The 25928-nt window shown below is 36.5% G+C and overlaps 1 protein-coding gene across 1 annotated transcript in view; it reads right to left on the minus strand.

The window, feature by feature from the left end:
- NCAM2 (neural cell adhesion molecule 2) overlaps positions 1–25928 on the minus strand; it is a gene marked incomplete at its 5' end in the record, with an annotated part of 293764 nt that overhangs the window by 95532 nt on the left and 172304 nt on the right. The window contains 2 exons of the mRNA XM_065641537.1: positions 12412–12557; positions 23432–23592. Of these exons, the coding sequence (XP_065497609.1) occupies positions 12412–12557; positions 23432–23592 (307 nt within the window). The remainder of the gene's footprint in view (positions 1–12411; positions 12558–23431; positions 23593–25928) is intronic.

The raw sequence follows: 25928 nt of genomic DNA on the forward strand, positions 1-25928 counted from the left end.
AGAAATTGGTGACTCATTTGTAGCTGGATTTTGATAATATTACTTGGATGGTTAGAGCAGCTGTGGCTTTGTGTTGATTATATTCCCTCCTACAGAGTTTACCATTTGGCTGACAAAGTACTCCTTCATTCCTTCAAGTCCAAGTGCAAACTGCAAGCAAAAATCCTTACATTTAAAATCTAAACAGTTGAAATACCTTTACTTGGTTTTCTTCTGATGTTTAGACCTTATTTGTAATCAAAGTGCCATTACGATCCATAGTTACACCACTGCAGGTCAGTTTTTCCTGTCACATATTTACCAAATATGTCTTCTATCACCTTGTGAACTTTAGTGCTATTTTGGACATGCATTGCATGTGTTAACAACAGAAGAGATGAAGAAACAGTGGCTTAGAACTGAGAGTGTTGTTTCTTTTGTAACACACAGTGCAATAGATGCAGAAAGAGTCATTGTGAGAACATAAAACAAGTAAAAACTGCAGGACATTTTCAAGTTCCTCTAAAGGAGCTGCTGCAGATGTACATGGTAGAAGATCCTCACACAGTGGGTGGGGAAGGAAGGAAGAAAAGAAGAGGAAAAGAAAGAAAAATAAAAAGGGAAAGAAGCTGTTTTAATTTTATGCCTAGCTCATGCGTCTTCGGATCAAATTGTCAAAAATTGCCAACTCTTTATGTTGTCTTGGTCACATTGTGAGTATGCATCACTGAATTTTCAAAGAAAATACAAATATGGATTAACAGAATCATCTTTGGAATTTCATGAAAAACAACTTTTTAAGGAAGCTTTCTGATTCTGGGTTGTTTTGATATCCACATGAGAGGAAAACTTCAGATCACATATTCAGGCTGATGTTTCTTTTATGTGAGATTAAGCAGATCACACTTGCTCATGAAACTGTTCCTTGAAGCATCAGGAAAGACAAGAACTTTTGCAACCTGACATGCTGATACTAAATGACGATAAAATTCCAGAAGTCTATTAAATGTAAGTGACCAGTAATTCCTAGTCTGAAAATCTACCTTTGATGATGAGAAAGGGCTGTTAGTCACAACAGCCATCATCGTGTAGAAGCTGATGGAAGCTCCCTTCTGGATTATGGATGGTATATTCACAATATTTCCCATTCTCTTCAGGTAAATGTATTCTATCCATGCACCTGTTGGAGACAGCAGAAAATTCCAGAGTATTGCTACGTGCACATGCCTTAGTGTCCAGTGAATCAGAATAATGCTACAGCAGTGTCTTGGACTTCAGTGATTTTTATAGAAGAACTTGTGATTCTTTTAAGAACTGCAGCTCATTAAATATTTATGTCAGCATGCTGCAAATTCCTGAATTTGTTAGGAATTTGTTTTTCCACAAAGAAGAAATTATTGAAAAACCTACTGTTGGTAGGTCTATAGTGTAACACCATGGAAGACACACCAAAAAATAATGTTGAAGAAAAAAAATATCGTTGTTTTGATTTTCTGTTCATCTGCAGACATATCAGTTACTTTTAAAGAATTCAGATCGGAAATAGTAGTGCATTCTATGCAGGTTGTGAACAGCGTGTACAGTTTCAGGAAAAATGTATTCTTGAAAGCTTCATGTAACGTTTATAAATTATGAACTGCTATTTGATTGATTCATGCTGGCATTTCTTTCGAACTTAAGTTGTTACACAATGAGATGACACGGGATATCTAATACACCAAAACCACTTACTAAGACATGAAACAGAAAAACGAACTTCTTTCCTTGATTGGTTTTTACTCACAAAAGAGTATGAAAGTAAAATAACACAGAGAGAAAACATGATGATCAGCCATTCAAGATTACTTCTGCTGAAGATGCGAATCACTTGAAAGAAAAGGTTGATGGTTATTAATGCAAAAAATATCAGCATCATATGAAAAAAGCTTGTAGAAGAAAACAAGCATTAGTGTTGGCCATAAAAAAAAATAGTAACCACAAACAAGTGTCTGTAACAGTAATATTACAACTGTAATAACTGCATATGTACTTTGCAATTATAAGTTATGATTCACTCATAAATACTGTATTTAATGGATTTATTCCTAAGAATTTCGCTGATCTGAACCTACTCCAACACTGCTATTACACCATTAACATGCGTGACTCAGAGGGATTCAGAAGAGCAAAATTATCAGGAATAAGACCATTAAGTACAATGTTCTTATTCAGTACAGATCGCACATAAAATGGGCCACTAAAAATAATGATTTTACTATACAATTACATCTTACTTTAGACAATCAAATGTTATTGTAACTTGATTCTTTGGATTAATGAGAAAGAGACATAGATGGTTATACTCCAGCTTTGTAAATCTTAAAAATGGTTGTGAAGCATTTGTAACATCAGTGCAAATAGGAGTCACGAGGTCTTCCTGCAAAGGATGAGTAAGGGAAGAATCTAGCATAAGCATAGGGTTCCAAACGTGTATCAATATGGGATCTAGGACTTCTCAGACTTAAAATACTAACTGTGATTTGCCACAATTTATTCTCCAGTGATTACTCAACCTCGGTGCATCTGAAGAAGAATAATCACTATTAAATATATACAGCATCGGTAGGAACAAGTATGGTTGTTCTGACTAGGAACTTCAACCTGGTCCTGTTTCTGTTCGAGTCAGTTAAAATCTGAAGTAAATATTACTTCAGCTGTAGAAACAACTATGTAGGTGAAACTATACCAACTGTACTACACCAAACTGCCCATGCAGAGTGAGTTACAAAGCTGCAAAAGAACAAGGAAACATCAAGCACTAAGATCACAGCTTTCCTTCTGACAGGGATTGTAGCTATTAAGTATGATTCTCCTATTACCAGTAAAGGCTCTGCCCTGGTCCAGCAGCACAGGGTCATAGGACTTGCCAGGGGCTGCCTTGGTCTGAGGTAATTTCAGTTTGCTTTACGATTGCAAGTCCTTAGTCATCAAGTAACTACCCAAATTTGTTTTCCCTTAGCTCTGTGCCAGGTGCCATATACGGCAAAGGTCTAACTAACTCTTTATCTTAACCGGCACTGAAGAAAAAAGAAATCAAAACAACTTGTAGCTGGAAACCTATGAAGACAAAACATGTAAGCTGACTACAGTACAAAATGGACAAAAATAACTTCCATTTGATCCAAGGCAGGGAAAGAAGCATTGTTCTGCTTAGGTTTCTTTTTAAGGCATTGGAGTGGGAGGTTAAGTATTTGTATTTTTCCCTGGAGAAGAATTTAGGATGCTGATGAATTGTCAACACTTCTCTGTCTCTCTTTTTTTTTCTTTTTTTACCTCAGGTCTAAGGAAAATATTACAAGGGTAACTATAACAATGAAAATAAAACTAGGTTTAGCTTTAGTTGCAGGAATAACTGATGTGGTGAAGGTATGCAGTTACATACCACAGAACAGCACATACACAGCATGGCAATATGTACTTTCTTTGGTGGGGAGAAAGAAAAAAAAGGGATCACAATTTGAGTTTCTCTTACGGGTTTGTTTAGTAGTTTCAGGTAGCTTGAGATCATTTCCAGTTTTCTGTAAAGGTGATGTATATTTTATTAAAATGACTATAGCTAGACAGCAGATAGGGCATCTGTCTGGAAATGGAGATGAGGTGGAGCCCTGCAGGTTTCCTTAGGGGAAGGAAAGGCACAGAAAGCCAGAAACCTGAGTCATGAGGAGCAGTGGAATTGTCTCTAGGGACACAGATCAAGATCTCACAGACCAAAAAGTCTTTGCTCACAAACCAGGTAATTCTGCAGGGCTTTTTGCAATTGAAGAAACAACAGGGAATTATTGCAGTAGCATGCAAAACGGAGAAAATGAGCTAACCTGGACATCTCTGAAAAGGCACGGAAATATTTGTTTTCAAGTCATTTTACTTAATTGGTATCATCCAATAGAGTTTACTTACTTACATTTCTATATTTTTTATATGTTTGGTTATAAATAAGATTATGCTGCATGACAGTCAAATTGGGTCAAAGCTATTACAGAAGGATGTGCTGCTCCTGGAGTTTGAAAGAAGCTGGAAAGCAGAGGTTACAACATGGCAGCACAAAAACCTATGTCATTCTGCCAGGGAAATTATCACTGAGAAACAAAACTCTAGAACCAATCTATAGCTTATTTTCAGTCAGTTTACAGCATTTCCTACTCAGCTGCACAAATTAGGAAACTCAAGGAGTATATATTATTAAATGAAATTATCAGAAGTTACACATAGTGCATTGCTGAAGAAACAGATCTGTAACAACACATAAACTGAAGAGAACACATGGATAAATTGATCGCAGCTAAAAAATTAGTCTCAGCTCCAGGATTCTTAGGTATGCAGGAAAATTTGGAGGGGAGAGGGAGGCTTGGGGGAAAGTCATCAGTTTCTGGGTGAGAAAGGAAAGGAAAAAGAGTAATGAGGAAGAAAGTGTGAGAAACAGCCCTGCAGACACCAAGGTAGGAGAAGGAGGCAGGGGGGAAGGTACTCCAAGCCCAAGAGCAGAGATTCCCCTGCACTCCATGGAGGACCCCACGCTGGAGCAGGTGGACGTGTCCTCAAGGAAGCTGCAACCCATGAAGAGCCCACTCCAAAGCAGGCTCCTGGCAGGACCTGTGGTCCGTGAGGGACCCGCTTGGAGCAGTCTGTTCCTGAAGGACTGCGCCCTGTGGAAAAGAGCCACGCTGGAGCAGTTCTAGAAGAACTGCAGCCCACGCGAGGGACCCACATTGGAGCAGAGGAGACTGCAATCAAATGTCCTTTGGTGTGCTGCTGGTAGAGGTAAGTGTTTTCTTTCTCTTTTGTACAGCTCCCAAGGTCCTATCCAAGAAACAAAGTTACCAATAGAATTTCCAAAAAATACGTTTGCTCAGGATATCTCATGAGCAAAAACCCCATGTTATTTTGTATTTTGGCATTTGCTACAGGGTGAATGATACATGTGTAATGTTTTACGACCACACAATTTCATTTTAACAAATACAATGACAAAAGTAATAAAGACAAAATTATTAATCCATTTATGTAAATCTGTGCATTTTCATACAGAATTTGTAAAGACTTTTAAACATAATTAGGAGTTCAGGAATTCTTAAAGAATATCCACCAGTCTTAAAGTTCTTAAACGTCTTACATTTAAATGTTTATAGTGTTGCTTTTGTGTGAGATAGAGATACTTTTATCTCAATGGAGATTACTACAGTTTTGGTATTACTGAAATCATTTTGCATCTGTGATAAGGACACTATTGTAAGAAGAGGAACTTTTATAGAGTACTATGTTAATTCAATCCTTTTTTTTCCCAAGTGATATGACCCTGAGGGTTTTAACACTACATATCAGCTACCTATAAGATATAATAAAGTACGTTAGATGATCAGCTTGCAGTAAGGTAAAGATTACCACATGCTATTAATCCATTTGCCTTTGGCATAAATGTCATAACTTGATTTATACAAGCAGAAATCTATAGCAAGAAAAAAAAACCTGTTGATACCATTATTTATGCTATTGCAACATGTAGAAATTTTAATAACACAGCTTACGTCCATACGTAGATGGGAATAATTTTCACCATGGATCAGAGCTCAAACCTATAATTCAGTTATGCAGTCCAAAGAAATATTGTCTACTGAATTTCAGAAGCTGTCAGTAAGGGATGGTGCAAACAGTCTTGACTTTTCCCAGTGCAAAGCAATAAGACTCTTGCATTTTGGTTTAGGTTAAATTGCACAGGTCTCTAACTACCATGAATGATGGACACAGACTGGTCCATCAGCATTGTCATGTTAAACTGCCATAACTTGACTGTGTTTGAAATCTGAGAACTGGAATTATATTAATAGGAAGATAGTATATTTGGTAGATGCACACGGGGAGATGGTACAGTGAAAATGTGATAGAAAAATGTGGGGTTTTTAACAGCATACTAAGGACATTAATCAATTACTAAGAACTTATTATTACACAGTTTAGATAATTGGTTAAATGAAACAAGCAACAAATTGAAAACCAGAATCCAGGTCACTTACTTTCATCCTTGTTTTGCCAAAAGTCTAAATATCTATTTTCTCCTAATTTAAAAGGGTATTCAAACTGCCTTTCAGGTCAGGAAAACTACTGGCAGGTTTTAATAGCGTAAAAAACATTTTTGCCAGCATTTCACTGCCAGTTGTGCCATTTCCTATGAGTTTCCACAGTACCTAGAAAATGTAACATTTCTGAAATCTCTAGAGAATCAGCGAACACTACCAAATGACTCCAGTCTATAACGTGTGGCTGTATCACTTAATGTATCATCAGATGCAGGATCTCTATTTCACCGGACAAGTAACAGCTATTTGAAAGTTATTAAACCATTAGCAGATAATACAACTGATACTTAAGCAGAAGCTCATGAAATTATGTTTTGTGCAGTGGCAGGAATGAATGAATATTCAAGTCCAAGCAGCACTGTATTATAGGGAATGTTGGTCCATAAAAGGTTCCCTAGTAATTTCAGCCTTCATTAGTGTAACAGATGAAATATCATCACTGATGACTAAATGGAAAATGCTAATATTGGAGGGAAAAAAAAACCAAACACGCCATTTCCAAACTTTTATGGCTTTATTTCAGCCCGTAAATGCAGCACCACGACCCACAGAAAGTACCAAAAAATATGTACCTAGGTAGTACATAAGCAAGTAGATTCAGTGGGAGATAATTTTTAAGTTTGAAATATAAATTAGGTAGAAACAGGACTATCCATTTACAGAATGGATAAAAACTTCATACTTAATTTAAGTTTAGGTATCATGTTAAACAACTGACAAAATTAGTGATGTTCCTAAATAAATATCTTCCTTTCCCTAGGTTGTTTAAGCTTTTAATAGAGAAAAGGTATTAAATTTTACATTTTCTTGGGGGCTTTTTGTCATCTTTAAAGAATCAACAACTTTGTCTCTACCTACGTCTGTCCCGGTGGAAAGTGACCTTAAAGTTTTGCTGAAAGGAAAAATTTGCAGAAATGAAAGAATTCTAAGCCAGTGTAACAGTAATACAGCCATCCACACAACAGGAATAAAGTATGGATGTGTGTATGTAAAGCCATTTGGTCTACTCTGGCTAACAGAGCATTTAATTTCTCTCCCAGAAGAGGAACAAATCTGAAGGGCCCTCTGGCCCATGTGGCTGAGATTCAGTATTGAGTTGTCCATATAACGATCAACCAAGCCTACATTGAGGAAGAGGCTATCAAATAATTTTTGGCTTCAGTTTTGGCTTCATTTACACATCACTGAAGGTGTTGTTACCTAAAGGACTGTATGGAACTCAGACGAATGATTGGGCTACTTAAGGACTTTGAAATATCTACATTGGCTTGCAGCTTTTCCTACCATAATGCTTTCTCAGCTCACCCAGGAAAGCTGCTTTTTGTTTCTAACAGCATGCGTTACCCCCCAAAATCAATCTTCCTACTAAAATACTGTCACCTCCCACAATGGTACACTCTACTTTTACCTCCTTCTAGTTAACAGAAGAGTTTGTCCCAACTCCATACTAGTGTAGCTGAACATGCCATAGAGAAGATGAAGACACTCCAAAATATATGCAGACTTCTATGGATCAGAAGACTGGTGCAAGCATACTATTCGGTGCCCATATGTGCTCCATGTTTTGCATATGTCACAGAATAGAAATCTGTATATTCTCAACTGCACTAATTACCTAACATTTAAGGCCACCTGCTTTATAGTCACTCTCAAGTCCATTTATTTACCTTCTCCTTCCAGTCACAATATTCTTACTTTTCTATTTCATAGCCTTAACATGTAAAGCCCACCATGATTTATTTTAGGGTTAAAAAGCAAATTTAAAAAAAAAAAAAAAAAAAAAGATACTTGATTGATTTGTTTGCAGAGTGTCTCAATTGCATTATCAAATGCAATTGCAGCTGGCTACATAAATTGTTCCAGTCTGCATGCCTGTGCAGGTCTGTGCTAATAATACAATGGCAAAAATATTCTATGATCGTGTAAGCAGAAGCTATTCAGACAACATTTAGGTGAAATAGGTTATAACACTTTTCATCAATAAGGTAAGGAGGCTTGCCCCTTATATTTTTCCAAGTATTTAAAGGAGAAAAGTTCCTGAGACTAATTTACGAAGACTGGGATTCGTACAGCTCAGAAAAGGAAAGAAATCTCCTGGAATCAATTAAAATACCCTAGATACTTCTGTTTTCTCTTTTTAAGTGATTCATTTCAAACAAAGAGCTGATCCTTGATGAGCAAGAATGTAGCAGAACTCTCATTACTATTTCAAAACAAAGGCAACACAATTTGCTGACACTTTGACACTTCTTTTTGTTCAGTGACAACAGCATAATACAGGGAGTAAAAAAAAATTTCAGATTCTTTTTATTGACATTTGTAATAGCTGAAGTGGAGTTAACTGGCTTGGGGAAAAAACAGAGTTTACCTTTCAAAGAAAAAGACAAAACAAACCCCAAATCCTTTACCTTTGTCTACTGCCTGATCATGAAAGCTATGAAAAACTCTAAAAACTCCAAATAGTTATGATTTGCATGCCAATATAAAGTTAATTCAAACTTGGAAAATAATTTATCTGTTGGTCTGAGCTCTGCTATGTTTAGAAACGATGTCATAGGAAATTTGATGGGGACACTCAGATGGGTAGATGGAAGGATGGAGAACCCAAGCTACCTATATAGTCTTCATTATAAAGTTAACAATCAGGTATTTTTTTTCACTTATGGCTATAAGAACAATAGTGTAAGGTATTTCAAAGACACTTAGTGAATCTGTATCAAATATATATAAAATACAGAATCATTTCATATATCTTAAATCCAACACCCAGGCTGCAAATTATCTTCTTTTTTTTTTTGTTAACCAGTTACCCTACACATGAGGCATTATCAAAACTGCACTGACTTCTTTCATTCATTTTACATGCTTAGATGATAAATTCTTCACAGTAAAGATTGTCTCTTTGGACGCATGCTGCATACAGTGGAGCTACTATCTCATATCAAGCACCATCTGTTATTGTCATTTGTATTCCAAAACAGGGCTTGAAATGGTAATTACAAACAACATTGGTCAGCTTTCATATTTCTGCTAGAATTAGATACCAGAAAAGTAAAGCGTGAAACTCTGTGCTCACACTTCTGCAGCATACACAGAATGCACAGGCATCAATGACATTTTTGTATCTGAGAATCAGGATATGGTCTCCTTCAGAGATGTGCGTAGATATGTGTGTGCATGTCCAAAATCTGTTTTATGAGTGATTACAGCAAATCAAATCCGATCACTAGCCTTCCTTCTGTTCTACAAAAAAAAACCCCAACTCCTCTCCTGCTAGGAGAGTTAACTAGGAGAAGGGCCAGGCCTGCTGGGTGCACAGAGGTCTGCAGGAACATGCCATTTCCAATCACAGCCAAAAGGGGCATGGCCAGGTTGGCACATCTGTGAAATGATTTGCAATGCTGGAGAATTGGGGACTAGAAGTGCAGAGGCAGAGCACATACACCAAGCAGGGAGTTTTGGCTTGACACCGCAACAGCAGATGAAGCTCTGTCTTGGACTAAACCTTCATTTCCATTTCCAAAACTTTAAGGGTGAGACAAACACCTCCTGTCATGCACAGTCATTCATTTACCCCAGTTTACCCACTCTTATGTATGTAGGAGATATAAAGCCATAAAAGGATTACAGAGGTCATCTAATGTGACCTACTGGAAAACTTTCCATTTAAACTTTCAAGAGAGGTCAGAGGAAGTGGAAAACCCCCTTTATTTCAATTTCTCGCTGTGTGGTACACTGTTCCAAAGACTAGCTGATAAAAGGGGAGAGGAAAAGGCTTCTTTGCTTCTGTTTGAACTCACTTGGCTTCAACTTTCAAATACACCCTTCTGATATACTGAAAATCCTTTATAAAAGCTATCTTTTCCTAAGAGAGAGTTATGGACTTCTTACTCATCAACATTACCCTCCTTAAGCCTAGATGGTGATTTCTTTGGTCTATGACTTTGGTGCATATTTTTCATTATATTGGACATAATAATTTCAAAATTCAGAAAAACCTATGTCCTTTTTAAAGAACCAGGAAATAAAACATTTTGAGTCCATGTAGGCTAAGAATCATCTCACATTCAGCCTTCTTCCTTATCTGTACAAGGTATGCTTACTTTTTAGCAGAACAAGAATAACATGACTGAGGAGCTGCACACTAAAAGCAATAGAAGGATAATTAAATATAAGAACTACACTTTCTGTGTTTTATAAGCATGATCCTGTTAATATTATAGTTAGAACAGTTCTTCTACCTTCTACAGAAAAAACCTCTCACCTAAAAAAAGTATAGTCTATATCAAAAATGCTTTAAAACTGGCAAAACATTCAAAAGATGAATTCTCTGAATGTAGATGATTATTTTTGAATTTATGCAAGTATGTCTAGTGATTGAACATCGCTTCAAAAGTTATCACATATAAGTAATAATTTCAATTTAAGACTATGCTACACTCGCCACCCTCCATTTTCTTCAATTTACTTTTTTCTGTGTGCAAAACATTGCTGTATTATTCAACAATTATTCAGTGACTCAATCACTGCCAATTTTGTTCCCTATTCACCTAATTTGGTAGGAAAGCACAAGCCAAGACTTTGGCACCCTAAAGCCGGAGGACCACAAGGCAAATGCAGCAGTATATCTTATAGCTCAATAACATATAGAGTATTTCAGAACATCTATTCAACATTCAACAAAAACTCTCCCATGAGCAATACACATAGAGTTATTTCATTGGCAAGAACAAAAGAAAACCATATGAGCGTATTCTTTTTTATCTTACACACGCAGTATGTCAGCACACTAGTAGAAACTGAATATAGGTTTTAATTTGGTTGTCAGTATTATTCAGTTGAACCACAGCTGAAAAAATGCTATAGTAACATGTCTAGATAGTTTAACCATTGGCAGTTTGAATTAAGAATGTAATACTGTCTTATATAAACACTGGATAAATTTCAGGTTTCAACTGGACCAATATTTTTTAGCTTATTTCTGCAGCTTGCTTTCATTTTCAATTTCTGATATAACACAGTTATTTTAGGAACATTCCAAACACAAGTGAAAGGCTACATTTGTAAACTTTGAACTAAGTGTAGTCTGTGGGTCAGAAAACTGACCTTTTACTTGAAATATTTAAGGAGAAAAACTCTTCTGTTATAATACAAAACTATTAGAAAAAATACAATATAAATACTGTTATGTTGCTCCAAAATGGAAATCACAGAGCAGGAAAATGATAGACAGAGCCTCACATAAACTGCCTCAGTTCCAGGAAAGGTCAAGTCAGAGACTTGACCAGACCAGATGTTCTCCTTCAGAACACGGGTAATGGAAGTACATGATTCCTTATATAAAGAAATTCCCTATAAACTGAGTGACTTACTATGTATCTGATTTCCTCATTGGCACGATTGCTGTATAGGTTTGTCAACTGTTTTTTTTAAGGAAGAGCTATGAATATACGAACATCTGCAAGAAGACTGTCTATTTCACTACTTGATTATCTGGAGTGAAAATTTTGAATTAACCAGCCAGAAAGATGGTATCTCATACTTCTTAACCAGTGCAAATTTAAGTTGTTTCTGTAAGTAAATTAAGAAGAAAATACTTGTTCAAATACTAAAATAAAATTATTTTTTTAAAAAAGGGAAAAATAAAAAGAGTTTTATAGAATCAGCTTGTTATCTACATGGCTAGGAATGACATTACACTGTTCCCTTTTGCTTTCACCATTCACCATTCCCTCAGTAACTGACTTTCTTCATTGTCGTATGTAATCCTTCTCTACTCAATTTACTTCTGTAAGTAAACATGAAAATAGAAAAAAAAAAGGGGGGGGCGGGAAATGGGCCTAATTTGGAGTTATAGACTACTTGCTCTGTGTGAGGAAAAATATAAGAAAAGAGAAAAATAAGAAGAAAAATCAGAAATGGGAAATAAAGAGTTACAAAGTATTCAGAATTTTTTATTTCAGATTTCTTTAAGCTCCATTGCATTTTAAAGTACTGGACAGAGTCCAAATATAATCAAGAAGGACTATGCAGAGCCATTAAGATCAAGATGAAATTTAAACCCTTACTATGAAACCCTATGTATGAAAATCTAGGCCTAGTAAAGGGAATTACCTTTGAGCACTTTGTTTTGTTTTGTTTTTTTCTTTCAATTTAAAATTTAGAATCTCCACGTCCCTCTTATTACCTTGGAAAGCAGCAATTCCTTCCAATTCCAGAGGAATCTAGAATTAATGTATCTCCAAATTAATTTTCTGCTTATGAAAATAAGATTAGCCAGACAACACATATTTAGATATTTTAGACATTAAGGCTGATTTACCTTATCACCTTCAGAGAAAGTTATTCCATCAATGGCCCTTTTCCAAGTAATCTCTGGGATAGGTTCTCCTTCAGCTTCACAGATGAGGGTGGCTTTCCCATTCTCAAACGTGGTTTCATTTTTAAGTTGTATTATTTGAGGCTGTACTGTTAAAAATACAAATTATATTACTCATCCTGGACAAAGAATGTCATGTCAAAATCTTTTAATCCACTCTTTTTTCTTTTTCAAAAGCACACTCATGTTTTTTTACATAGGATTAACGTTTTAACATTACCAACCACGAGAGCAATCAACCTTTCTGACTTCAAGTTGCACTTCAACCAGTTGTATATGTCTGATGACCTGGACTCCCGGCTCAGTATGGCTGACACCCAGGCTGACTGCTCTCTCACTGGCATAGTATGGGATGGGCCCTGCCGGACAAGGCCCCTGCCTTGGTGGTTGGGTTCATGTCTTTGCTTCTGGCTCGCTGTCCCTTAGGGACCGGCTAGACCTCACTGCTCTCTGGCACTTCAGGAATGAAGCAGAGATTCAGTGTTTCCACCTCCACCTGTGCAGTAACACTGCCATGCACCAGTGCAGGCTGGGGACCAACTGGCTGGAAAGCAGCTCTGCAGACAAAACCTGGTGGGTCCTGGTGAACGAGAAGCTGACCATGAGCCACCAACATGCCCTTGAGTAGAGAAGGCTCTGGGGTATCTTAGCCACGTGTATAAATACCTGATAGAGGCGAGGACAGACAGAGACAGAATTTTCTCAGTGGTGCCCAGTGACAGGAAAAGGGGCAATGGGCAGAGGGTGAAACACAGGAAATTCCATTTAAGACGATGAAAAACCTTTGTTACTGAGAGGCTTATTAAACACCAGAACAAGCTGCTCAGGAAACTGTGGAGTATCTGCCCTTGAAGATATTAAAAACCTGACTAAACACGGTTCTGAAACCCCGGCTCTGAGCAGAGGGTTGGTTGTAGACGGTCTCCAGAGGTGCCTTCCTGCCTCAGGCATTCTTTGATTCTATGATAATCTGTGTTTGTCTTCAAATACAAATTATTTGGAAAAAATACAGAGTTATTAATATTATTGTACTTTGATCTTCAGAAATACATTCCTTATACCAATTACTGAATTTAACATAATCTCCTGACGACAAACATATTGTACTGACATTAACACTATTAAGAACTGATGTGTCCTCTGATACAAAGCTATATTCATCCTGACTTACTGAGTAAATAGGTAGTAAAATACAATTTAAAATTTCCAGACATTGTTTGCATTCTTCAAATCATTCATTTTTATAGCCACAAGTATACAGCAATTACAAGTCTCAATCTATACTGTACTCTGTCAGGTTATTTACATACACAATACAATTTCTGGTTACACATGAACACGTTTATTTAGAGGGCTTATCTGTACAATATCATACAAGGACTCCATTGCAAATACTATTACTTTCTTCCACGACATTCAAGTATCTTCATAAAAAATGTTTTGATCCTATATACTCACTCATAAATGACCATTAGTAAGTTTCTCTGGACCTATCCACTTTACGCGTTGAATGAGACACTCATCCCACTGGAAAACCTAGCATGTAATCATGTCATAAGAATATGATTCAATATGTTTACACCAAAACCCAGTGAATTAAGTTTACATGAGCAAATTTTATTTTGGGAGCTCTACATTAACTTTGTAAACAATAAGGACATTTGTTGAAAATAATGTATTTCCAATGTATTGTTCCTCAGTTTTGCTTTTAAGGAAGCACTACTATAGTATATTCTATGAAGCAGAAAATAAACAGAGGTTTAACCTATTTTCTAACCATGTTATGAAAGTATATAGTACACAGAAAAGTCATATTGGCTTATGTTAATGTATCAAAAGGGAAAAAAGAATCATTCAGGTTGGAAGGAACTCCAGTAAGCCATCTTCACCAACCTTCTCATCAACACAGTGTGAACAGACCCTGTTCAGACCAGATTGCTCAAGGATTTGTTAAGCACTATCTTGAAAAATGCCAAGAACAGAGACTGCAAGGCCTTTCTCACCAGCCTGTTGCAGTGTCCAACTGCCTCACAATGAAGAATTCCTTATGTCTAGTCTCCTTTTTCATTTAATGAACACTATTTCATATACGACCATTGCCTCACAGATGCTGCATTCAGTAATACCAAGAAAAATAATAAAACCGGGTTCAAACTGGTTATATTGAGACACAACACCTACCTCTCTTCTATGCTTCTCCACCACACCATTCTTGGTCTCATTTCTCATTTCTTATCTCCCTACTCCTTCTGTTGCTTGTCTACTCTCTGTTCACCCTTGACTATTACAAATAATCTATTGTGTGTTTACTACATAGAGATAAAAAACAGGTCATATTTTACCTAACAAAGCACTGCACTAATATCCTGCTTCATTAAGATATAATCTATGATGAGTGGCACTGTGTGTGGAAAGAAAATACCAAGAGTGATCAGGCCCTCTTGAAATGTCCACTGGATCCAGCTTTATTGGTTGCAGTAGAAGGCAGCAAGCAAAAGCATTACGTAAAGACATCGATTTTGCTGAGAAAGCTGAAACTCTCTTCAATAGTATAACAAGAGATATCATTTGAAAGAGCTACAAAAAATTTGAGATAAAACATAACCATGTGAAATGTCAAAATACCTTCAGTTATTACTCTCACTTTCAGTATCATCCAAGTGTCTATGAAACACTCTACTTTGAGTAATTCAGATATTCTTCTCCTATAGCCATATCTCCTGGCTACAACATAATCTGTTCTTTCCTTTCTTTCCTTTGATCACCACTGGAAACAAAGAGCAAGCTTTGGCAGTTATATCATTCATTAAAAAAAAGAAAATCATCATACATATTATTTAATGTCAGGAATTAGCAAAATTTGGAATTACATTATTTCCATCAGAACAAGAGGATTTCCCCATCTGGACATGCTGAAAAATATAATCTTCTCAACTTGATGCATGTTCTAAAACATATAAGTAATACTCTTTAATTTTTAATCTTAGACTTATCTTCTAAATTTCTTTAAGGTCTTCCCCAAATAGATCACAAGACAAAAAGTTTTAGCTTGACATTTTAGACTTCAGCGGTTGACATTTAAAGGAATAAGCACTGATTAATCATCAAATATATGTAACTGACAGTTATTACTAGGAAGAAGAAGAGAGCTCAAATGAGGGATATTATCTAATTGTTTCATTTTCATAGGTCACAAGTCACAACCTGGTATTGATTAGAAGTTTTTATACTGTTTGACTACTTTTTAATGACATTCTGGACATAGGAAATTTTTTTTTTTTGGTACATGTAAATAACAATATTTACTTCAGAATGCCAAGACTAGTTGTAGTGGGTTTCATGGCAAGGTTTTCATAGCAGCAGGGCTGCTGGGGTGGTTTCTGTGACAAACTTCTAGAAGCTTCCTCCATGGCTGACAGCATCAATTCCAGCTGGCTATGAGAAGGACCTGCCACAGGCCAAGGCTGAGCCCATCAGCGATGGTGGGAGTGCCTCTGGGACAGCATGTTTAAGAAAGGGAAAAAACTGCTGTGCAACAGCAGCTGAAGAGAGAGGAGTGAGAATATGCGAGAGAAAGAACTCTGCAGACACCAAGGTCAGTGAAGAGGGAGGGGGAGGAGGTTCTCCAGGTACTGGAGCAGAGATTCCCCTGCAACCCATGTTGCAGGCACTGGTGAGGAAGAAGGCTGTCCCCCTGCAGCCCATGGAAGACTCCATGCTGGAGCAGGTGGATGTGCCCAAAGGAAGCTGTGACCCCATGGGAAGTTTGTGCTGGAGCAGGCTCCTGGCAGGACCTGTGGTTCCATGGAGAAAGGAGCCCATGCAGGAACAGGTTTGCTGGCAGGACTTGTGATCCTGTGGAGGACCCACACTAGAGCAGTCTGCTCGTGAAAGACTGCACCCTGTAGAAGGGGCCCACACTGGAGCAGGAGGAAGAAGCAGTAGATGTGTGATGAACTGACTGCAATCCTCATTCCCTGTCCTCCCACACTGCTAGAAGGAGGAGGAGGTAGAGAAAACCAGGAGTGAAGTTGAACCCAGAAAGATGGGAGGGGTGTGGGGAAGGTGTTCTAAGACTGAGGTTTTATTTTCTCATTATCCTGCTCTGATTTTGATTGGTACTAAATTAAACTAATTTCCCCAAGTTGAGTCCAGTTTGCCCATGATGGTAATTGCTCAGTGATCTCCCTGTTCTTATCTTGACCTACAAGACTTTCATAATATTTTCTCTCTCTTGCCCACTGAGGAGGGGAGTGATAGAGTGGCTTTGGTTGGCACTTGATACTCAGCCAGGGTCAACCCACCACACAAGTTTTCACTGAAATACCAAAAGTTTCCCCCCTCGCTTCCCCCTCCCTCAATTCTTTAACTGTTCCTTCTAAATTGGCAAGGACAGTCTCAAACTGAATTGGCATTTGCTTGCCTTGCTCCAGGAAATATGAAACAAATGAAAATATAGTGTCTTGGAATGTCAAACCAGGAATCCTCCAGGTCTTTGCTGTTTTCTTCAGTCAAAAATATTGGAAAATTCATATTATAATGTACTTAAAAATTCTAAACTGAGTGACCTGACTGAAATGAAAGAAGGCTTGAATATAGAATTTAGAATTATGCTTATGATTCATTAAAAGCATTTTATTTGGAAGGAAAAAGAACTGCTCATTACTAGACATGCATTTTTGAAATATTAACAGAGTGATGCTGCCAAACAAAGAGACAACATATGCTGGTTGGAAAGTTTGCTCTCTGAGCAGAGAAGGTTGGTGTTAAGTTCTCAAACACTTGCCCAATAAACAGTTTCTTCCAGATTCCTTCCCTGGTCTCTTCTGGATTTGTCTCAGACAAGGGCAATACCTTTCTAACAGAAAGTTTAAGCTCATTGCTGTGTACCTTGCAGCCTCCCCCAAAAGCTTAAGAAGAACATTGATGGCAATCTGAGGTTCTAGATTTGTTACTGGTTGCCTACAAAACGGTACACAATTTATTGAATTCACAGAGTTTGACCCATATCTTTGACAAAAGAAGTTCTTCAGACATGGGAAGCAGCAAGTATATAAAGCTTGAGATATTCCTGATTATATCTCATGAAAATAACTGCTTTAAACAGCTTGTTATTAATACCAACCTGGATTTACTGGTGAGAGGCTTAGTATATGTCTGTATCGCTGCCTGATAGGATCTATTGACTAATGTGACACGAGGAATCATACTCTTATGCTATCTTCCTGCACAGACACACTTGTATCATGTGGCAAAATTGCAACTGCGTCTTCCTGAAAACTGCTGGTTCAGTTTGAATTTAGTTAACAAGCAAGAGTCCAACAAGGAAATATCTAAGAAACTGATTGCTGAAACTTGATTCCTGACATAATAAGGATTCGCACACACACCAATATGAAGTGTTGACTTGACTTAGCACATGATACACCTGAGTCTTTGTACATGTTAAAATGGTATAACTACTTCACAATCAAAGAGATTTGAGACTCGTCTTCTAAGAGAACTGGCATCGCTGCCTTTATAGGTTGCATCATTTTTATGTTAAAAAGTAGAGGTTTTCCAAACAGGTAAAGAGGTAAAAGGGAAGAAGAAGGAATATAGAAAATGCATGAAGTTTTGACACTACCATCTTTAACTGATGAATTGCACTTGATGAAGCTGCGGTTGGTACCCTTGATAATACCTGGAATGAACAGATAGTTTCATATGCAGATTCATGGGATTCTCTTTCTAGATATATCAGTGACTTTAAATAAGGAGCTTCCATATATGTTTTGAATAGCATCTTAAAAAACAAAACAAACCAACCAACCAAAAACCAAAATACCAAACCACAAAAAAAACCCAAACCAAAACAAGAAAAAAACCAAACATACACAAAACAAAAACCAAAACGCCACAGAAAAATAACCAAAGCACAATTAATTTAGTTATTAATCTCAAAGGAAAATTAACTAGGTGTGCTCCAGGCACTACAAATAGAAAAGGAATGCACAGTCATTAAGCCTGAAAATAATGGAAAAAATTTAGGTAACATCTCACCTCGATCTCATTATAGATTCACTGCAGCCTCTTTGGTTTCATGATGCATGGCTTTTGAGGGCCTAGATTAATCTAAATCTTTTGAATTTTAACATTTGGCACACATCTGAGGGGGATAAGACAGGAGAGGTCTCTTACATTTCTTTTTATCTGCCTGATGACAGATAAAAAATGAATAATAGCATATACTTTTCTCAAAAAACAATAAAAGTTACATTGAACACAGCTGCAAAAACCTTCCTGCTATATAAGATGCAGATTATACTTCTAGAAAATAAAAATAGTATGTGCTTAAACTACACAATAATTACAAAGGGTCTTCTGTAATGCCTCTTGAGGTATTTTTCCCTGATTTGGCTTTCATGAAATCAATTGTCAGAAACTACTGAAACACCAAAGAAATATTTTTATAAGCTCAGACTACACTCTCATTGACCATGTAGGTAAACCAGCCCTAGAGAACTTCAAATTAACATATGCTAGAACTCCTTCGCATTTTTTTAGCAATTCTGATTAAAGAAAAAATGTTTCTCTTTCTAAAAATAGAAATTTATAGACATAGAAATTTCTCTTTTTATGGCATATGTACAGAAGAGAGAAAACTTGCTGAAAACCTCAATTGTTTATGTATCATAGAATGGCTGAAGAAAGCACTTGAGTGATTAAGGAGTGGAATTGAGCAACTAAAGAGCACACAAAATGAAGATACGAAAACTATCTTCAGAATATCAGCACTATTCTTATAAAACATGAATATGCCTTTAATTAAAGCTAATTTTGATTCATTTAGCCTGATTAGATTTTTTTATTATTAGAACACTACTGCCATCAGTCTGGAGAAGTAATGATGAAGAAATATATGTTTAGCTCAGAAAATGAAGTGATGTAGGAAGGTTTTAAGGGACTCAATTTTCTTGACTCCTCTTAAATCGCTGCTTGTTTTTATGTTATTTTGGAAATTTTTGTTAGACTGCCCATAGCTGTAAAACTACGGTATTTCATAATTCAAGATGCTTATTCACATGTATCTAAACACACACATATATGCATATGGCTAATTGCATCACAAAACAAATAAAACAATAAAACTGAACAGTATGAATAAAAGAGGTACAAACAGCTACCAAGCAGAGACAAATACTGAAAATATATTTTAAAAATTCAAGGAAAAACACTTATACCTTCGAGCCATTCAGAAGGACTAAACATAAATGAATTAACAAAAAGCTTAGCACAAGTCCTAAGCATTAATATGGATGAGATCTTTTAAACAGTAAAAGATAATGACACAGAGAGAACCATAGCAGATAACAGGATGACAGAGATTACCAAATCATGATCAGTAAGAAATCGTCCAAGGGAAATGGTTTTATTTAATCTTCTAAGTCTTAATTGGTAGAACAGATAAAATGCACTAATAAAGATGGAGAATTGGGGACAGCAGGATATGTGCATATAGTGTTAGTGTTCCGCAGAGTAAGAATTTGATATGAGGACAAAATAGCTTTTTTAACACTGATACTGGAAAACAAAAACATGTTGAACAAAAAAAATCTAGGTCATGGACAGAAACTAAATATATGCAGGTGTTAGATGGCACCAAGATGGGTGTGTCCATTCAAAAGTCCAGAATACTAGAAATTTTAAATGCTGAATGCTATGATGTTACTGTTATTTTTATTGCATTATGGTTACATTAGTGCTATTACAAGTTTCAACTTTGCCAGAATCTTGTTGCAGTAGAAACAGTAGTCATTGCCCCAAGGAGTTTGCACTATAAATTAAAATGAAAGGTAGCAAGTAGGCGAGACAAGCAAGCTAATGGGGTAGGAAAGAATAATGTAATTTAACAGGTCATTTTAACACAAACTGGCTGTTTGTGTACTATTTAGCCATGATAGTCAGCCATCTGCCTTGCCATTTTCAGGTTGCGGTTTTCTGAATACATTTAAGGGCATGAAAATTATAAGTTGTTGGCTGTATATACAACTGGGAGTTTAACCTGTGTGAAAGAAACAAAAGAAGAAGTAAAGCCCTTTGTAGGAGAAAATACAACTCCGCTGCACATTTTCAGACTGCAAGTAGAGGCGAACTTTGTAAAGGCAGTATTAGACTAAAAACACACTAGCTTTAGAGATTACAAGGAAGGTAAGAGGTTTCATTTATGATACTATTCCCTAAGGTCAAACTAACAGCACAGAGATTATCATAATCTAATTTAAATGTATCCAACAGGGAAGCATACAGGAAAAATAATTCTAAATATACATCCTCACTGATGTGCTCTAAATTAGCTATAACTGCTCAGGAGAAAGACCTGGGAGACACTGCAGACAGTTCTGTGGAAACATCAGTTCAGTACTCGGGGAGAGGCAGAAAGAATGTGAGGGATGGCACCGAGACCCAAGCAGAAACAGCTCTGTGCTGCTGTACAGCTGGGTTGCCCCCGCCGACATGAATCCTGCCTGCCATTTAGACCCCACTTGGAGTACTGCACATTCAGCTCTGGAGCCCTCGGTACAAGAAAGACATGAACCTGTTGAAGAAAGTCCAGGGAAGTGCGACAAAGATGATCAGAGGGCTGGAACACCTCTCCTATGAGGACAGGCTGAGAGAGTTGGGGTAGTTCAGCCTGGAGAAGAGAAGGCTCCAAGAACACCTTATTGCGGTCTTTCAGTACTTAAAAGGGGCCTATAAGAAAGACGGGGACAGATTTTTTAGCAGGGCCTGTTGTAATAGGACAATGGGTAATGGTTTTAAACTCAAGGAGGGGAGATTCATGCTAGAAACGAGGAAGAAATTTTTTACAGTGAGGGTGGTGAAACACTGGCACAGATTGCCCAGCGAGGTGATAGACGCCCCATCCCTGGAGACATTCAAGGCCAGGCTGGACAGGGCTCTGAGCAACCTGATCTAATTGGAGATGTCCCTGCTCATTGCAGGGGGGTTGGACTAGATGGCCTTTGAAGGTCCATTCCAACCTAAACAATTCCATGATTCTGTGATTCTGTGATTCTTGCCTTACCATTTCACAAACAGGGGATTACAACTGCAATGGTACAGGAATGCATGGTTCAGAGATTCAGTATGGTTTCCACAGTAGGAGAAACTAAATAGACTGGAAACTCGCAGCTTAGAAGACAAATGAACTAGAGAGATATAAAGCTACATTTGCTGTAAAGAGCATCTGGAATTATTCTTCACTTTTTATCTTAAAATGAGAATTATGAGCCAAAGCTATGAAAAGGCTCCAAATTTAAACATAAGAAATAATTTTTCATGCAAGAAATAAATCATTTAAGGAATTTAGCACTTTAGGATGACATGGAAGCAAAAAGTATGTTTAGGTTCAAAATGGATTGAACAAGCTCATGGCATCAATTAAATTATTTGGATTTAACTTTGGGGAGTCCCCAGAATAGTGGTTTATAAAGGACTGAAGGATCTATACAGGTTTCTCCCTTTCCCTATTCCTTGCATTAAAAAGTTCTTAAAATTACTTAGATAACATGCAAAATTTCTTTCTGAAACTTCTCTAACTTAAATAAAAATTATCAAGTCTTTTCTATTACTTCTTTTTTTTTTCTTTTTTTTTTTTTCTCTCTCTCTTTTTTTTTTTTTCCCCTCCAATTTTGGAAATACGATTGAATAACATGCTTTGATTTCTCCACAAAAATCTTCAAGATGCTCTAGTTCTTGAGGCTGGGATTAAATCTAATATGGTATTTCACCTTCTTTCCTTTGAAAAGTTATAAGAATAACTTTCAAGTACCTCAGAACAATGAAGTAGCCCAATGGTTAGGCAACCCATTTGGAGTAAGGAGCACTGGAGACAGCACAGCATGGAGGGCTATGAAGAGTTTCCCAAACAAGAAAGGCAGTGGAAGACAGGCAGACACAGCTATCCTATTCACTTCAGGCTTCAGCCTTAGGCTCCCAGATCCCAAAGGACAGCATTATCCACTCCAACAGTTTAGCTCTTCCAATGCAAGTTACCAGATTAGCCTCTCCTATTAGAACTGTTTCACTTAGTATAAATTAATATTAGTTTTAAGCAGGACCTAAAATTTATTTTTCCATAGTCTTCAGTATGTGCTTTAGATGTTCAAATAAAAATGGTCTTTCTACTACAAGCTATAGTTAATGTAAAAAAACCCCAACACATTACTTTTTTTTTGGTAAATTTTTAATAACTAAGCTACAGCATTGATCCTGCGCAATGATTCTGCGGAAGGTTTTCTGCATTCTCACAGACGCCTGCTCTCACTAGGTCATAGCTATACAAAACTTCAAAGAAATGATCAGTTCTATGTAAAGGTGAGAATCACGAACACAGATTGGGTGATAGAGCACAGAAAGAGAAATAAGATTTCACATTATTATTTTTATCCTTTGAAACTCAGATTGGACAATATTTTTGTGACTACATCTGCAATAAAAACCAAGAAAAATAAATTAAAAATCAGGAACACCTCTGCGTGGTGTCTTCTTGTTAAAAAAACAACAACAAATAACACAAACAAAAACCAAACCAAAAGAAAAACCCCACACTGCTTAGATATACAAATGACCTGTTTTTTCCCCTTTCAGAATTTCCTCCTTTTTCTCCTCTTGGTTTTCCTGCAAGCAGCCAGCTTTTAAAGGAAAGCCAGAGTGAATTAACAGTTTAACACTCTATCGTACTGTATCTGAATAGTAGAAAAGCAAATGCCAAAGATAACCTTTACAAAATTAAAGTCAGGTGTAAAGGCTAAAGTAGCCAACAGGGAGGAAAGAGCTGTAAAATTATACAGAGAGAAGTTTGCTGCATCAGTAGACGCCTTGCAGCAATACGGTTCCACTGAAAATAGCAAATTATAAAATCAGTCCTCTACTGTTTACATTTAAAAAGGAAAGATGGAACACACTATACAGTACTTACCAAAAACTTGAAGAAATGTCTGTTTTTTATCATTTCCTGCTTTGTTTTTAGCATTACAGATATAAGGACCTGCATCAATATTTCTTATATGTCTTATTGTTAGTTCTGTATTGCTTCCTCTCAGCATATATTTTTCATTTTCTTCAATAAGTTTACCGTTTCTGAAAAAATAAAAAGTATGTATAAGTCAACCAGCAGGTTCCAAATACTGAAACAATGTGCTATGGAAGCATCAATATGTTGAAAATAAACTCTGAGGGAAGAGTTCACTATTATGCTAGCCTCAAAAATACATTAACTCATGCAGCATAAACTGGCAGTATGTGTAGAAGGGAGTTGATTTTAGCACAACTAAAACTGTTCTGCAAGATGACTGTTTTTTTCATAAGAATATGAACAATCTATACATGAACAAAGCATTCTGAACTGCATTTTGATGTTCAAGACTCTAATTACATGATTTTATTTTCAGGTTCTAGAATATACACATATTTAAAACACTATAATATCTTTATTCTTAGATGTTTAATATTGACTTAATGTTGGAAAAATGCATGTGAATAGAAGTCATTAACAGATGGCTTCCACTCAAGGAAGGATAGAAGGAAATGAGTCATACAAATACATACTTGTATGTGGGAAACATTTAAAAGCATATTTTCAAAGTGTAATTTTTGTTGCAGTTCACATTAGTAACAATGCACTGACTTCTAAAAAAAAATATTTTCAATGGCTTCAGAGTCTATTGGCACATAAAGAAGCCTTCCGAATTATTTACTCTTGGTTGTTGTTGACTAGCCACAACTCAGTAAGCAGTCATGTCTCCAGATGTTAAAATGAGTTCTGACCAGATGGCACAGAAATAATAAAACCTGTGAACAATTCTGAGGGCTGATCAAGGCTTGAGCGGTCCATTTGAGCACTTTGGCATACACACAGTTATCAAAACAGCTTCTTTTTTAAAAGTGCAATTATAACTTATTTTTTAATTTTTTTCTCTCATTCTGCCTTGTTTGCAGTAGGCTTCGTTTGATCTTATTTAAGGCTTGCATTTTAGTAACATTTTTGTAAATAGCTCTAGTCCACTTCAAGATATTATTGTGATACTTGTTTATCTGCTTTCCAAAGCAAATGATAGAAATTGTTTTGCAGAAGAGAAAAGGCCTAATTTTCAACATAGGTGGTTTCACAAAAAAAATTTAGTGATTTCTGTTAAGAGACGAAAGTCTATACTTCAGGTCAGAAGTAGTTTCCAAATAACTGTTATTAAAAACATTATCTATATCCATGACAATTTCTAAGCAGAAATGACATTATGAGCATTTTCCTGGACCTTCTAGCGAACAGGGGAGATTCAGATTGATGCCAATAACTCAGAACAGGAAAACATGAATAAAACATTAAAAGCAGATAATTCTAAGCCCTGCAGTAAAGACAAGGGGATCGACCTAGCTGAACTTTACTCGTTTAAATTATCTCCACAGATGTAAATAATCATCACATTTTCAGTAGGACTATTCACATGAGTAAAGATTTCCAGTTCATGACCTGTACATTTGGGTCTTTATTTTTCAGTCCTGGCTAATTTAATTCTATTAGTGTTTTGATTCTCTGCTGGTTTGATTCTCTACTCTACACTAAGTAATATCAGCTTCAATAGAGATATCAGTTAAGTGGTGAAAGAATTAGATTCAGTCCATGAAATATAAACAAAGTATATATGCATATTAAATAGAGAAGCAAATAAACCTTGCTGACCTTTCTTCTTGACTAGGTATTTCAAACTGAAAAATTGATAAGTGAACTAAAGCATTTTTTGAGAAAGATTGACACATTAGTTCAGATGCCTCCATTTTAATTTGACAAAATCTTAGACATTTTCAGCACCTGGAAATGAATAGTGTCAACATAAATAATAAGCTTTACCACTTTAGACACTGTCTTAAAGAGTTTAAAGCTTGAATCTACCGCACCCAGCATCTTGTTTACAGTCAATACAGAGAGATGTATAAGCCACCTCAATAGTACTGTCATTTGATTTTGAGAATATAGCCATTTTTCATGCCCTAGCTGAAGCTGACCTGTTAAATCAGTTCATTGGAAACCAAAAAGGAAACAAGATAAAAGAGAATCAAGAGAATTTCTTTTTTAATTTACTCAAATATAAGTGGATTGTAAGGAAGGTAAGACTACACAATGAATGGAAACAAATTATGAGGCCTTGCAAAAGAACTGGTCTCAGAGCATATATTAAAAGACAACAAAGACATGAGAACACATAACTATATATCAAACAGGTCCTTAATCCTGATGAACCATCTCAACATACATGGATGTACTTTCTATGCAGTATAACAAAAATTCTCCAGCATAATGGAATCATTCCAACCCTTTTCATCAGAGCTTTTCCTCAGCTCTCCAGAAGGCTAAATACACTTTTGAATGTTTTACAAGGAAACATTATTCTTTGTTATATTAGTTTGTCTCTCTCTAGACT

This window comes from Caloenas nicobarica, chromosome 1 (assembly GCF_036013445.1).
Source record: "Caloenas nicobarica isolate bCalNic1 chromosome 1, bCalNic1.hap1, whole genome shotgun sequence".
NCBI classification, from domain to species: domain Eukaryota; kingdom Metazoa; phylum Chordata; class Aves; order Columbiformes; family Columbidae; genus Caloenas; species Caloenas nicobarica.